The sequence below is a fragment of the Amphiura filiformis genome, chromosome 16, assembly GCF_039555335.1.
Source record: "Amphiura filiformis chromosome 16, Afil_fr2py, whole genome shotgun sequence".
Classification (NCBI taxonomy): domain Eukaryota; kingdom Metazoa; phylum Echinodermata; class Ophiuroidea; order Amphilepidida; family Amphiuridae; genus Amphiura; species Amphiura filiformis.
In genome coordinates, this window is record NC_092643.1 from 60709352 (window position 1) to 60725363 (window position 16012).

The 16012-nt window shown below is 36.1% G+C and overlaps 1 protein-coding gene across 1 annotated transcript in view; it reads left to right on the plus strand.

Moving 5' to 3' along the window:
* The window catches only part of LOC140136296 (beta-1-syntrophin-like), an 83142-nt gene extending 78116 nt beyond the window's left edge, over window positions 1–5026 (plus strand). Inside the window, 2 exon segments of the mRNA XM_072158022.1 lie at window positions 2905–3116; window positions 3964–5026. Of these exon segments, the coding sequence (XP_072014123.1) occupies window positions 2905–3116; window positions 3964–4056 (305 nt within the window). The 3' untranslated portion in view covers window positions 4057–5026.
* Window positions 5027–16012: the final 10986 nt, after the last annotated feature.

Genomic DNA, 16012 nt, shown 5'->3' on the forward strand with positions numbered 1-16012 from the left:
CAAAGTCAAATTGCAACTTTTCTCTAATGTACACAGGATCATAGTAGATCAGTTATTGTGAGGTGCATGCATACCCATGCAATACGGGGATCCTGGGTTTGTCGTCCGAAAATCAATTTAATCCCATAATACAATATGGGTATTGCAAAAACAAAGGAGATGAATTAACCCCCGAGCTGTATCTATTGTTATGCAATACGCATATTACCTTGTGGGAAGGAATATTAAGGAAAACCACTATCCACATTTGCCTGTACGACAGAAAACAATTAAGAATAAACAGTTACATACATGTACACAGACAATATTTATAAAAGGCACAAATTCATTTTCTGAACATAGAGCATCCATTTAAACAAAAACCTGCAGTGAGTGAATTGGATTGAAACCAAACAAACAATAAACTTCTGACAGCTTTGGGCCATTTCTTCTTATATCTGCCCAATGCTCCCAAATGGAACCAATCGAGTAGGAAATTGAAAAACACTTTTCTAATTTTCCTTCTCCTCAAAGCAGACCAATCTCACTGAAATATTTATCAGGCTTGGTGACATCTACACCATGCCTTACCACAGAGATGCGGTCCCAGCATGGTAAATTATTGTCTCCTTATTTACCTCTGTGAAGAGTACACATGTAAAACCATATTCATCCAATGGCTGCCCTGTGATTTTTTTTAGTAATGATATTATTATATGTTCATAGTGGCTAAAGTAAGGAGCAGAATTTAATACAGTGAATATGGTATTGAAAATCGTATGTCCATCGAAAAATGAGATGTGCACTAACATATGTAATAAAAGCATCAATATTCTCTCCTTCAGAGTTGTTCCGTCTATTGCACATACTTGTGATATCTCACATCTATCAAAGGGGACAGTGGACACCCTTGCAAAATCTCAGTTGGTTTGTACAGTGCCTTTCAGTTCCAGTCAATTTTCTCTGCATAGAAAATACCAATTTGTCTTTTCTATTGGAGGTTGATTACCCTGATAAGAATCGCAAACTTTAGGATTATTGTTTCACCAAGAGGTGTTTATTTCATAGCATGTTTTGTCATTTCCACCATTGAGTGCAATGGTAAGTGTCCCCATCATGTCAGGGGACGCATGATGGGACAGCCAAATCCTGGCAAAAGAAACCAATGCGATGAAACGATCTATCACAAGTAATATCATACTGACCAAATCATTGAGCTATTCCAGTTTAAACATACACCCCCTATAGAAGATATGACCTTGATCTCTCAAAGAGGGGGTGTAGATTTCACATAAAATCATCCATTTAGGTAACCCCATTTGAAATTCACACTCCCTGTGTGAGAAATTAAAAGCTGTGTCTTCCATAGGGGGTGTATGAATTTCAACTGGAATAGCCCAATGATTCGGTCAATTGGCATGGCATTACTTTTGGTTCTTTTGTCAGGATTTGGCTGTTCCATCTTGGGGTGGATGGATTTCAACTGGAATAGCCCAATGATTCGGTCAATTGGCATGGCATTACTTTTGGTTCTTTTGTCAGGAGTTGGCTGTTCCATCTTGGGGTGGATGGATTTCAACTGGAATAGCCCAATGATTCGGTCAATTGGCATGGCATTACTTTTGGTTCTTTTGTCAGGATTTGGCTGTTCCATCTTGGGGTGGATGGATTTCAACTGGAATAGCCCAATGATTCGGTCAATTGGCATGGCATTACTTTTGGTTCTTTTGTCAGGATTTGGCTGTTCCATCTTGGGGTGGATGGATTTCAACTGGAATAGCCCAATGATTCGGTCAATTGGCATGGCATTACTTTTGGTTCTTTTGTCAGGATTTGGCTGTTCCATCTTGGGGTGGATGGATTTCAACTGGAATAGCCCACTGTTGATAACAACCAACACAAAGCAGCACACATAGTATATTCTCACATTATTATACTCCAACTCTTTAGGTGATCAATGGCTTGAATTTATGCTCCAAATTGATTCTGAAGTGAATGTTAATGCTGGTGTTATCTATAATTCAACAAGGCAGGTTATAAATACTGAGCTAATTTATGGGTTAATAAATAAATCTCTAAGGAAGTCAAGATGCAGTTATGAAATGGATGTCATAAGATCTCAACTTCAAGCATGGTAAATAAAATTGCTGGAGCAATTTACACAAAACTCGGAACCAGATTGTTTTGGATAAAGGCCTCCATGTAACATAGAAACACCATCATCCACCTTTTAAAGGTATATGACAGATCAACAGCCTCATCCCCCATTTTCCTCATCAAAACTGAGATTTTTGGTATCAGCAGGAGCTCATAAAATATTTTCTCATTACCCCAGTAAAATTTAATGCCCTAGTTATGTTTCGTTTAGCTGGTGTGAACAAAAATGTTGTAAAAGTGGTAACCTAACCATACTCTGCTATGGGGCATTGCTATAGACGAATCCAATTTCACGCATTCCTACACCTCAATGGCAGCCATAGCTGGGTCCCCGTTGGCTCCATCTCGCCTAAAATGTGAAATGATGCGGCCTTGGAGTGGGGTTTTAAACTGCATTCTATCACCTGTGTTACACGTAGACAAAAGAATGATGACAGTTTACAGCACAATAGAATCTAACATCGATTTTTAAGCGGCTTTAATCCACCCAATTGGGCAGTCACAACACCAGTTTGGTGTTGCGGGGACCCAATAATGGCCGACCAAATCCTGACCATGACTTGGCTCTTGGATTCGTCTATATGCATATTTTTGATTCTCATATCAAAACTGCAGGAGCAGTACAACTCATAATTAATTGGAAACATATTAAGGTACATGTAGGCCTCAACGTAAGATAAATGACCATGTCATGTCCAAGCTGACATTTTTCTTTAAAAAGTGCTCTTTATATACTTATTTTTCAACTCTTTTTTTTCTCGTCCACAGCTGTCACATGGCAAGGTAAAGAAACCAGATTGACCATCCATTACGAGAATGGATTCACCCTAACCAATTCAGCCAATCACAGTGATGGAGGAGGCAACGAGAGCAATAAAGGCGACGTCCAGTGGTACTATCCATACGAGAAGCTCAGGTACTCATCCGATGACAGTAAACGACTCTTGTGGCTTGACTTTGGTGCCGGAGAAGGAGAATTCGTAAGTAGAATCAAATACCCTCTATTTACTACAAGCATTTATATGATCCTGTACAAATTACCGAGTGGCATTGTTTTATGGTGAATATAAGTATCGGATCACTTTGTCTGTACTTACCTTTTGATGAATTTGGGTACACCCTACTCTTTTTGAAACAGACTGTGATATCAGTAGCGTAGCCAGAATTTTAGTGTGAGGAGCAAAGTCAAATTTTCGTCTCCATTTGTCAATTTTTTGTACCAATTTTTAGTCATTTTAAGGACACTTTACTCTTTACCATCTTCAATTTATCCCTGAAAATTTTCAGTCCCCCCGGCTCCGCCTGGCTATGCCCCTGTGTGATATACATGTATAGGTAGACCAAATTAGCTGGGACACCGTTAGAAAATATATACTGTTTGATTTTGGTAGTGGGGATGGTGGTCCAGCCAAATTTTCTCCATCATGTCGTCTGACGTCAGGGTCTGACGATCACCCACTAGCGTGAAACTCAAGAGTAACAACTCCTATTTTCAGATGATCTAAACTTTGAATTTCACCTTTGTGATATCCATATTTAGCCATGTACACCACCAAATTCCTATTGCTGGCAACCAAGGTGGGTACTCTAAAGTACCTGTGTAGGTAGACACTGTAGAGTACACACATCAGAATCACACATACATAGTATACATACACACACTGGTACAAGATTGGTCGCAGAACTGCAATTAGCTGGGCAGTGGTGTACCTAGTACCTCTGGGGTTGGCAGCAAAAGAAATCTGGTAGTGTATTTCTTGTTATGCCAGAGTTTGTTGTTATTATAAAATATTTCTAACATTTTTATGTTTTGTTTTTTATTTCCAGGAGCTTGACATGCATGGTTGTCCTAAACCTGTTGTCTTTGTCATCCATACTTTCTTGAGTGCAAAGGTCACAAGGATGGGTCTCTTTGCATGATGGGATTACTACTACCCAACCTCCTGTAGCTAGGCAACCATCCATCTCTGTAACAGAATCAACATGGACAATTTGTGATATTTTGATATATAAAATGGAAGATGATCAGCCTAATCAACAGTCTCTGTAACAGCCATGAAGTTGACATTTGCAGGGGATTTCCACTATATGGTGCAATTTTGATTAGTGAAGCAGCAGACGAGATGACATTTTTAAAAATTATTTAACCCCATGAGAACTACCTGCCGATTGGCCAAAAAGAAGTTTTCATTATCAATTGGCCCAATCAGCAACATTGTTAGAATAATTTCACCACGCAAAAAAATGGGGTGAATTATTTGCAAAGCTCCATTCTGATTGGTGAGTTAAGTGAAGATATCATGTAATTGACCAATCAGAGGTAATGTTAGATCGGCAGATAGTGCTCAGGGGGTTAAACAGGATCAAGTGTAGATTAATAACAAGTTGAATTTTTATCATGGAAACAAATTATATCGTCGGAAGATGGATTTTCACATAGAGCGTGTTTTTAATACCTACACATTTGTAGGAGTAAAAAATGCTTGTAAGCATGGGTCAGTGGTTCTTAACACCCTCCGATTTGTTTATATGCAAGGTGGCGGAACCAATTTCATCTCCAAATCATTATCAATGTTCAATGTGTGGATCGTCTAGGATATCCAAACTGGAAATTTGAAGAAAGTACTGGAAAGTGGTTATTTTTGCGTACAGATATTTTCGCGGTTTCCAACAACCACTTTTGTGCGTGTTCATATTTTTGTGAAGTTCATGCCTTTCCAATGTGATCATATGACAAAATTTAAATTTTGCGTGTTGTTAAATTTGTGAAATAATCTCTATTTGTGAAATTCGCGAAAATGACCACTTATACAGTAGTACAAAATGATGCCTATAGAAAGGTTCATGACTGTGTTAGACCTAATTAGTGCCCCCTGACTTTTCAATGTACTTGTACAACTAAATTCAAGCAAATGTCTGAATAAAATGACCTTCTAAAAAAGTTCAGGATTATGATGATTTTGATTTTAGATATCATGCATTTTAAATGTTTATACCGTAATTCCCATTTGTAAATTTTAAGAAGCGCCCCTTGACTTTAGCGGCCGGGGTACTAATTAGGTCAAATACGGTCATTGTGATTGGTTGAATCCTTGCTTCAGTGCAACTCGAGAAATATTGGGTGCAACAAAAAAACAAGATTTTCAAAAACAGTAAATGGAGAGCATGGACATCATATATACTATATCCTCATGCATGTATTTAATGGTAATGGGGAATGTGACTGTCACATAGAAATCAATATAGCCTACCTTTGATGTAAGGTAAAATGAAATAATATTACATATTTTGGCATGGCATTTTGGAAGGCACGGCTAAATGAAGGTTTGTACAAAAAGTAGCCTTATGCATAAAAGGCACATTGAATTTATGCAGCCATAAAAACACATTTCATCAGACCCATGATATGCCCTATTTTCCCCTCTGTTGAAAATGTACAAACATAGGAAAATGGGGTATGCTAGTTGAAATGCATACACTCCCTATGGAAGACATGACCTTAATCTTCCACACAGGGGGTGTAGATTTCAAATGAGGTTGGTTACCTGAACGGGTGACTCTATTTGAAATATACACCCCCTGTGTGGGAGGTTAAGGTTGTGTCTTCCATAGGGGGTGTATGAATTTCAACTGGAATTGACAGAATTGTCCATATTCAAGGGCTCTGTGTAACACTGCCTCATCTATATTTTGGTCATTTTGAGAAAATTGCATTTAAAGGATTCTGGGATAGTAGGCCTTTGTATATAAGGCTGTTTCAGTTGTCTGTGGTATAATTGGGTTTGATGAGTGTGCATCACTGGAAAACACATAATTTTCTGAAAATTTTGGAACCAAAATCTCACAGTTTTACCATCAACGGAGATAAGGCAGAGTTGCGCTGAGTTCTTGATATGCATTCTCAATTTTGATTCATTATTGGGACTGTCACAACAGAACCAATTCATATTTATTTACCAATAAGGAATGAGATATTCACAATTTTAAATTAAAAAACATCCTGTCCCTCATATTCAGATAACAACATTTTGTTCTCTGGGTTTTTTTCTTCTCAAATTGGTAAATTTAAACATGTCGTATTCATCTTTTCTTTGAAAAACAATTTGTGGTCCTCATTCCTGCCCCTCACTCAGAAGTACAAAAATGTTTTCCTCAGTATTCTTTCATTCCTTCCTGGTTAAATATGGATTGGTCCCTACCACCATGGAGTTACAGGGATTGAGATCAATGAACCTTTCTCTTCAAATATGATATTTTTGACATAAATAGTTTCAAACCAACTAAATACCTTATTTAATGAGTGTAAAATTTAAATTTGAAAGAGGAAAAAAAGGAAAACAAACTAACCTTTGAGTAGATTTATAAACAAAGACCTTAAATGGGAATTTGAAATGAAAATTTTGAATCTATGTAGATATCAAATTATTCCAATAAGCAGCACCTTGCAAAGAGGGTACTCAAAAGATGCGCCCAAAGAGAGTCATCAAAAGATGGAGAAACAAAAATATTACTTTGCTGCGTGATGGGTGTGTGTGGAAATCAAGGTTAATTTATCCAATTTCTCACAGATTTAAACTCAAATATCATCATCAGGTTCTGCAGCTTAAAGAGCATTGACATTGCTAACCTGAATGACAGACGCCCTCTTGAGTTACAAAGTTGCAATTTCAGGGAACTGATGTGCCGTCGGTTCTTAGCTGCTAAGAATATTAACAAAATATAGCACAAGTTATGACAGGACAATATAAAGCTACCTCTTATTATGTGTCGATCAATCGTAAATCAAGCACATTTCGTTGCAAATTTGGGAAGTTGTCAACATAGAGCATTATAAGAGCACAATTACTTTGCCCCTTGGCAATGCTCTTGGAGCATATATCCATTTGAACTTATGAAAGAAAGTTTGATCAAGTAACCAATGTTGTTGTGCTTCAAGAGCGCTTTGCATTGATAAAATCTCAAATTTGTTATTTTGTTTGATATCATTTAGCAATTGACCAGATTAAATATGAGTAAATTTGTGGTGCCATTGTTGGTATACGTTCAATGTTGTTTTAATTATTAATGGGATATTCCGGTTCAAATCGCCCTGTGGAAGACATCTTTAATCTTCCACACAGGGAGTGTGAATTTCAAATGGGGTTACCTGAATGAGTGACTCCATTTGAAATCTACTCCTCCTGTGTGGGAGATTAAGGTCATGGCTTTCATAGGTGTATGGATTTCAACCGGATTAGCCTAATTACAGAAGACATGGGCCTGTTATTTGTCAGTTTATAATCTGTATCATTAAATCAGTTTGGTTTGAATGTTTCCATGATATTTACTGCACATGCACATTATGAACTTGTGATTTGAACACTGTAATAAGGTTCTTGTTGTCATGATTAGACTTTTAGTTGTGGAAACACCAAGGAGGTGGAAACACCAATGAGGTAGAACCAAAGAGTACCAACTCCACCATGTTTGTGTGTTGCTCATGGAGGGCAAATAGTGGACCTCCCAATGAGGTAGAACCAAAGAGTACCAACTCCGCCATGTTGGCGTGTCACTCATGGAGGGCAAATAGTGTAGCTCCCAATGAGGTAGAACCAAAGAGTACCAACTCCGCCATGTTTGTGTGTTACTCATGGAGGGCAAATAATGTACCTCCCAATGAGGTAGAACCAAAGAGTACCAACTCCGCCATGTTCGTGTGTTACTCATGGAGGGCAAATAGTACCTCCGGATAAATGCTGAGAACGCTAACCTTTGTAACGTTCAAGCCTAAAGATGCAAATTATTGTTTGATTTTGCGTTCTAGCCAAAAAACACAGGTGGTACACTATTTGCTCTCCACTGAGCGACAAACCAAGATGGCAGATTTACCATAGTGTTACACACGAGGCATTTTTGAGTACTCTTTGGGTCTAAACTCTTTGAGACACACATCCTACAAGGTCAAAGGTCAGTTTTGAAAAATGATGTGAAGATGTCTTGATGCCTATTCTATCAATGTCATAACTTCGTTCTTGGAAGTACAATTACAAGGGGTATACATAGAGGGATACGTAGGGGTCCAGGTAGGCTATTGTAATACCGATATTTCAGTTTGATCAACTTATGACAAGAGCCTTATTTGCATGTATTGGGTCACATTCTTGAAAGCCAGTTCAAAGTCAACTTAATTTTATGTAAACTGTGTGATGTTCTGCTGATAAACAATTTGGTTTTTTTTACCGATCGTACTATATATGTCATCAAGATACTATGCATGTTGCTCATCGGCATTATAGAGCAGGCTCCAACTCTGCATCAAAGCAGTGCTATCGCAGTGCTATATACTATAAAAAGGTGCTTATGTAGCAAAATATAGTGCTTGTAGCAGAGATTGTGAAACTTTAAGTTCTTCACAGTTTTGAATATCATGTATAAAACAATTGAGTTAGCATGGAATTCTTTGCATGGTTTCATTTAAACAAGTCAAGTTGTCTGTATCCCGTATTAAGCTGTTCTAGTTCAAAGCCATACACCCCCTATGGAAGACATGACGTAATATCCCACACAGTGGGTGTAGATTTCAAATGGAGTCACCCATTCAGGCAACCCCATTTGAAATTAAGGTTGCTGGCAATATTACAATGGCAGAGCTCAAATATTTGATAGCAGTAGTATTAAGGTTATAGGGGTGTATGGATTATAACTGGAATAGCCCATTTTCAATTATTATGGAAGTAACAAAATTGTATTCATGATAAATTAATTTTAAACCATGTGTACATATAGAGATGTATAAAAATGAGACTACAATGATGATATGTAAATACCCATGGAAGTAAAAAATGAGAATGCAGATCTCACTGTGTTTGGTTATTACAACCACAGAATGCTGTGTAACAGGAATAGCAATTGTGGTACCAACTGTTAAAATGGCCAAACATGAAGTCTAACAGACTGGAGAGTATAACAAGTATGCATTCTCACTTTTTTAATACTTTGGATGGAAAGGAAAATTTGGTATTACATCATTTTTGGGCAATTTCTGACATACAGGACCTTTGAATTGGTATTTTTGCAAAATTTGTACTTTGAATAATGTTATCTGTGGTGTTAAAATTCACAACCAAAAAAAGAACACCCCAAAAATCACTTGGGCGACAAAAAAAACACACCCTGTACTACAGGCCCGACGCACCAGATTTTGTGTTTTGGTGGTTTTTTTAGGTGCATGAAATTAAAAATGTTCAGCCGTTTTGGGCAGAAGTGAATTGATTTTGACAGAAACATTTTGAAAAAAAAATCAGAAAATTGTCAAAGTTGCAAACAATTTTTCAAGCTTTGTGAGGTCATTTAGCCACTTCCTGTTTTTAAAATAAATAAATAAATAAACAAATAAAAACAAATCTCAACTGACCAACCCTACTTAAATAGCAAGTCCGTCCGGCTGTAGAACAGGGTGGATTTTTTTTGTCGCTGTATAGAGGAATAGTGAAGGAGTACAACTCTCAACAGCTCACTTAATTCTATTGTGGCTGCTTCAATCAAAATTACTTGAAAATATACAGTAATTGTTTAATTATGAAAAGCATGAAGTAAGTTATGAATGGGTATATTTATAATACAAACTGTCATTTCATATCATCATCATCATCATCATCGTTACTTTATTCATATCATTTCTTGTATTCATTATAATTACCAATATCATAATATATTGTTTTATTACCAAATTCCAGCGGACAAAATTATAATTTTTCATATTTTTATCATATTGCAAGCTAGCAAAAAATGTAACTCAAATAATATACATTTTGTTATATTCTAAATTATATTAATTGTATTTATCGTATAATTTTTTGGTTAATATGATTACTGTTTTTTATGTATTCATGTATAATTTAATCACTTAAGCTTTGATGTCAATATATGCCAGATAGTCTCACCCCCGGAGGACATAGTTTACTAACCTGTATTCGTCAATGTGACCTATAGTAACCTCCCAAGTATGAGGTATTACTTTTATCCTCATAGTACACAAAGTTAGAGGATAAGTTCATAGACACATGCAGGTTACTGAACAAAGTTCCCTGGAGATTGTGTATATTCATCATCATCTCATATGATTGGTAGCCATCGTATATGACCAATGGACCCTATATATTATACATGTACTTAGCAATAAAGAATTATTTTTAACTTTTCTAGTTATTCAATTGTATCAACTCAATGTAGTAGTATTAAGTATATAGCCACACAGTCAGAATCCATCTCATGGACCCAAAGAAAAGAAAATATGGGGTACCAAGCTCTGTTATAGGGTACGAGATAGACAAGCCACGGTACTGGTACTAGACTGGCAAACCCTGTAATGTGGTACAATATGAGCTAGTCTCATTTAAAGGTACCTCATAGGCGAGGTACCACATGGGGTACCACATGGCTGATATACCCTATGCTTATTAGTAGAGCTGTGAGGGTGAGCTTATTAGTAGAGCTGTGACTCCCTTTCCTTGAAACACCCAATCTTGCTAGGTGTTCAGTGAGGTACCCCATAGGTACTCTTAAAGCAGCGGCTCTTCTTGTGTATTCATAGAGGAGGATTCTGGCCATGTACAAAATACCAATTTATACATATAATACCTATGTACATTATATAAATATGTATATCGACCTTGATTTTATACCAAGCATGTTGAATGTATTACCAATGTATATTTGTTGTTAATTATAAATGATTATAATTGGCACTATACTCTCTGCTTGCCTTCTACAAGTCAGTGATGTTTTTATTGTCTGTCATAACCCTTTTCACTCATCATTGCATGCATGATTTTGTTGCTCTGTGCAGTAAAATTATCCCCATGAACATGTAATGTTAAATCAAGATATCAGTAAGTCATATACATACCTTAGTTACTGGTTGACACTTGGTTTGCACACCTGTTAGCAACCTATTGACTTTGTGTTGTGATCATTTTGATCATGGTTCTGAATACAGATAGCATGAAGCAGTTGACTTGGCAACGATCAATTTTTGATGTCACACTACGACAGCGAATATGAAAAAATGCATGACTTGTGAAGACATTCAGGAGTTCATAGTGCCAGTTCGTCCTAGTTTTCAAAAAAAAAAATTAAAAAAAGATGTAATGATTTCTCTTTGCTAATTCCGTGAGAGCTTCATGCATCAAAGTAACTCTTGCAAGGTTCATCTAACTCAAATTACCTTGGTTTTAATCTAAAGATGCTATTCAAAAATAATATTTTATGCTTGCTATATGTATGTTGCAGATCAACATAATTATGATATCTCTTAACAGCTTGGGTATAAGGCGCTGTCCCATTTGAAATACATACACCCTGTAGATGTTGACCTTAAATGCCAACACAGGGGTGTTGATTTCAAATACATACACCCTGTAGACATGCACCTTAATCACCAACACTGGGGGTTGTAGATTTCAAATGGAGTCACCCATTCATTTAACCTCATTTGAAATTAACACATGTGTGGAAGATTAAGGTCATGTCTTCCATAGTGGGTGTATGAATTTCAACTGAAACAGCCTAATTTTGCTATTGATTTTTCATTTGCCAATTTCTGATTTGTTTTGTACATAAACCAAATACACATCAAAACTAAATATATTCATTTCTTTTTCGTATGAGTTGAGTTGAATTAAAACATGATTTTTAATTAAAAATGTGCTCTTAATTTGATAAAATTTGTGTAATTTTTGTGCAATTATTATGTGCCAACTATTTTCATCTGATACTTAATGCTCTTGATTCTGTACGTAGATTCCTGTGCTTTTTATAAAAATGATTATTTAAATTTGTGTGTGTAGTTATACTTCTGTTGATTTGGAGAAAATTAAAACTTTGATTTTTAGGTGAAACCAAGTAAACAAGACTAAGTGCAACTGGACTCCTGCTTTCTACTTGGGCATAAAAAACTTTCGTCTCTTGTCACCTGTTCTCGTTCATAAAATCTTGCAGAAAAACATTTGTTTTCCTTTGCTTTTATTTCTTTTTTCCTCTAATTTTGAAAGAAGTTATCTTCTCCAGCAAACTCATCAAAAAATCAGAAAAAAATTGAAACATTATTCAGAAAAAAATCCTTGAAACCTCATACCACATTGCATATCCAACCTCCCGTGAGACCAGAGACAACCCTTTTTCTTTTTTGTTTTGTTTTGTTGGCCTCGGCTGGAAATATGTGACGTGTCATGTCAAAAGGAGACACTTTTGGGCAGGTTATCAATTTTGAGGTTTTTACATATCTTAAATATAGAGATATTTTGCTCCACAATGCCGTTTTCCCCAATGAAATCGGACATTCCTAAACGAAGATATTGAGTTTGTAAGTTATGGTATTATAAAATTAGAAATTGAGATAGCGGCTTTTAAAAGTTGAGAGTAGAAATTACCTTGAGAAATGTCTCAAAAAATACAAGATGCTAGTTATATTCTGATCTGAAACTATCAGACAATATTTTTAACATTAATAACATCACAAATTCACAACAAACCCAGTGTCTCCTTTTGACATTACACGTCACATATATAAAAGTACCTCTGTATGCCCAGAAACTGCAACATTTGTTGTAGGCCCAAATCCTAACCCTATGGTTAAGGATTAAGGTGTAGGATTGCCATAGTCTTATTAACACAAATCCTAAGCATAAGGTAAGGTACAATACAATGGTTTGGGCTTAAGCTCCAAGAGCATGCTCTAGGAGCATAATTATGGATTTTAGATATCCTTTTTGGATTTTTTTGGGGAAAATGTATATTTTCAATATGAAAGGTCAAAATTTTCAAATGATGGTCGGCTTTTCCTCCAGCTACATATCATTAGATTTATAAAGTTATCTTCAAGGACTATTAAATGTCAAAAATATAAATATTTAATAATTTGCCATAAAATTTGAGGATAAGGATTCTAGGAAGAGTAAGATCATCTCTGAACCCACACTTTGGAAAGATATTTGATATTTTCAGAAAAAAAATGAACTTATACAAATATATTTGGCTAAGCAAGGGTATTTTCAGAAAGAAACAAATAAATAATATGCAATATTTACTGCATTTATCCACCCATGACACGTTACATGAACTAAATTTGTTTTTAAGTAATATCTACATGAGCCAGTGAAAGAGTATACATTGTATGTCCCAACTCATGGCAAGAGGAATCCTAGACGGCAACGAATCTTGTTCTGGACATACATCCAGTGTCTTTTGGGGGATATGGACAGCATCCTGAGTCAAGGTCAACTATCATAGCAAATGGCTCAAGGCCAATGTAGCTGGAGGAAACTTGTAGTCGCCTGCTCTGCAGCCGAAGGATGATGATGATACATATTTTGTGGGCAGCTTTTTTGATGACCCTGTAGAGGAGTCTGGTTGTATGGCATAATTTGATTTTCAGATGTACCACACAGTATTTCAATGATAATTATGATGGTGAGAATAAAAACATGTAGCTTATAAAAAAAATCAATTTGTATTCTTTGTTTTCATTTGTTGATCTGTAATGCCAAATTATAATCCCGTAAAGGCAGGTCAGATGAGAGTGTTTGCACTCAAATATTGAGACAAATAAAGCTGACACACAAGATGAAAGGTTTGGGTTCTACAAAGGAGGCTTTGATATAGGGGGTCCAGATGTCCCACCCCATATGAATGATTTTGGTTAAAATGCCCAAAACTTCCGTTTTGATATAAACTGTGCTCAAAAAGAAACTTATACTCTTTCACAAGATCATATCTTTAAATCCTGTCCATAAAAATGAACCAAAATTCCACACAGAATTACTTCAATACTCTACTTTATACACATGTCAGTAACTAAGCAGTTGTCCAACTGACACAACAGCAAAATGCACTAACACGGAACATCTTCCTGGACCACATTCACAGGCGAATAATTGGCACCCAGCAAAAGAAATCTGTGATAATGCGTACAAGATCCTTACACAGGTGATAATTTCCAAAGAGCAAGTGGAATACTGTGGAATGGGGCTGTTTTCTGCTTTTCACTTTCTTCACGAAACAGGTGCTAATTATTGGGCTGTGAATGTCAGTGCATTTTGCTGTTGTGTCAGTTGGACAACTGTTTTGTTACTGATCCGTGTTTAGAGTCGAGTATTGAAGATTCAATTTGAGCCCAGTTTATTATTGAAATATAAATGCAACTATTCACCATAGAAGTGACGATGTAACAGGATGAACTACTGTAGCAATAGATGAATACAATTTTTGAATATATCGCCCTGCACTACAACGTTCATGCGGTACACATGCATTTGTTGCAATCTCTTACATAATTGAAACAATTTACAACATTGAAAATGTTTCTTTGTTTTAATGAACAGGGTCATTATTCTATAGAATACTCATATCATGCTGATAACTTGCACCTGTAAGATTAGTATCTTTGAAAAGAGTGGTATTGTATTCAATCTATAATTGCAGACATACACGGGTGGTGAGTGCAACCTGCTTGTAGTGCAGGGCGATATATTCAAAAATTGTATACATCTATAATAGATGAATACAATTTTGCTATGATATTTAATCCTGTTACATCATTACTTATACAGTGAATTCAGCATCGAAGTGGTTACGTAATTCTCTTGGTTACCGGATCACGCTACTTTGGTATGCCTTCGAGTGCCATATACTTTATGTGGTGATCATTTCGATCGTGGTTCATTACTCTCGCGCGTGATCCCGTTGACATAGTAACATTACGTAACTTCGATACTGAATTGGTTTCCTTGATTCATTTCCTACAAATACACTGCAGTTCTTAAGGGATCTGGAATGAGCGTTTTGACAGTATTTTTTGTGGGACATGAGAGCACATCAGACATCGAATTGCATTCTGAATACGAAGAATGTCTTTCTGATATCAAATAATTTTAATTTTTTGAAATTCACGATATAATACAAATTTTATGACAAATTATTAAAATTTGATATTTTTCACATTTTTGATATATAACAGTCCTCAAAGTAAATTTTATAAATCTAATGATATATTCTTGAAGTGTATGTAGCTGGGAGGAAAAGCTGACGATCAATTGAAAATTTTGACCTTTCATATTGAAGATGTGGATTTTTTGGGGAAAAAATCCATATCTTCAATCTGAAAAGGTCAAAATTTTCAATTGATCGTCGGCTTTTCATCCCACCTACATACACTTTAAGTATAAATCATCAGATTTATAAAGTTTACTCGAGTACTGTTAAATATCAAAAATATCAATTTTAATGATTTGCCATAAAATGTGTATTACATTGCGAATTTCAAAAAATCAAAATTATTTGATATCAGAATGACATTCTTCGTATTCAGAATGTAATTCGATATGTCTGATGTGCTCTAATGTCCCACAATAAATACTGTCCAAACGTTCATACCCCAGCCCTTAATTTAAATGGCCGAAACTGGAAAATATGGCTCCTGCCATCCAACTTGTGAATCGGTCATAGTGATTTAGCTGAGGCTACAATGTATTTTTGGCAAATAATCCCACAACCATATAGACGAATCTGTTTTAACGCATTCCTACACCTCAATGGCAGCCATAGTTGGGTCCCTTAGGTCTATTCCACCTAAAATGTGAAATGATGTGGCCTTGGCGGGGATATTAAACTGCATTCCATTACCCGTGTTACACGTAGACAAAAGAATGATGAAAGTTTACAACACAATACAATTCAGCATCAATTTTTTTAGCAGATTTAATCCACCCAATTGGGCAGTAACAACACCAGTTTGGTGCAGACGGGACCCAATAATGGCCGACTGAATTCTGACCATCACCTGGCCCGTTAGATTTGTCTATAACACAAAATTACACAATTCACATATCATTTATTTCGT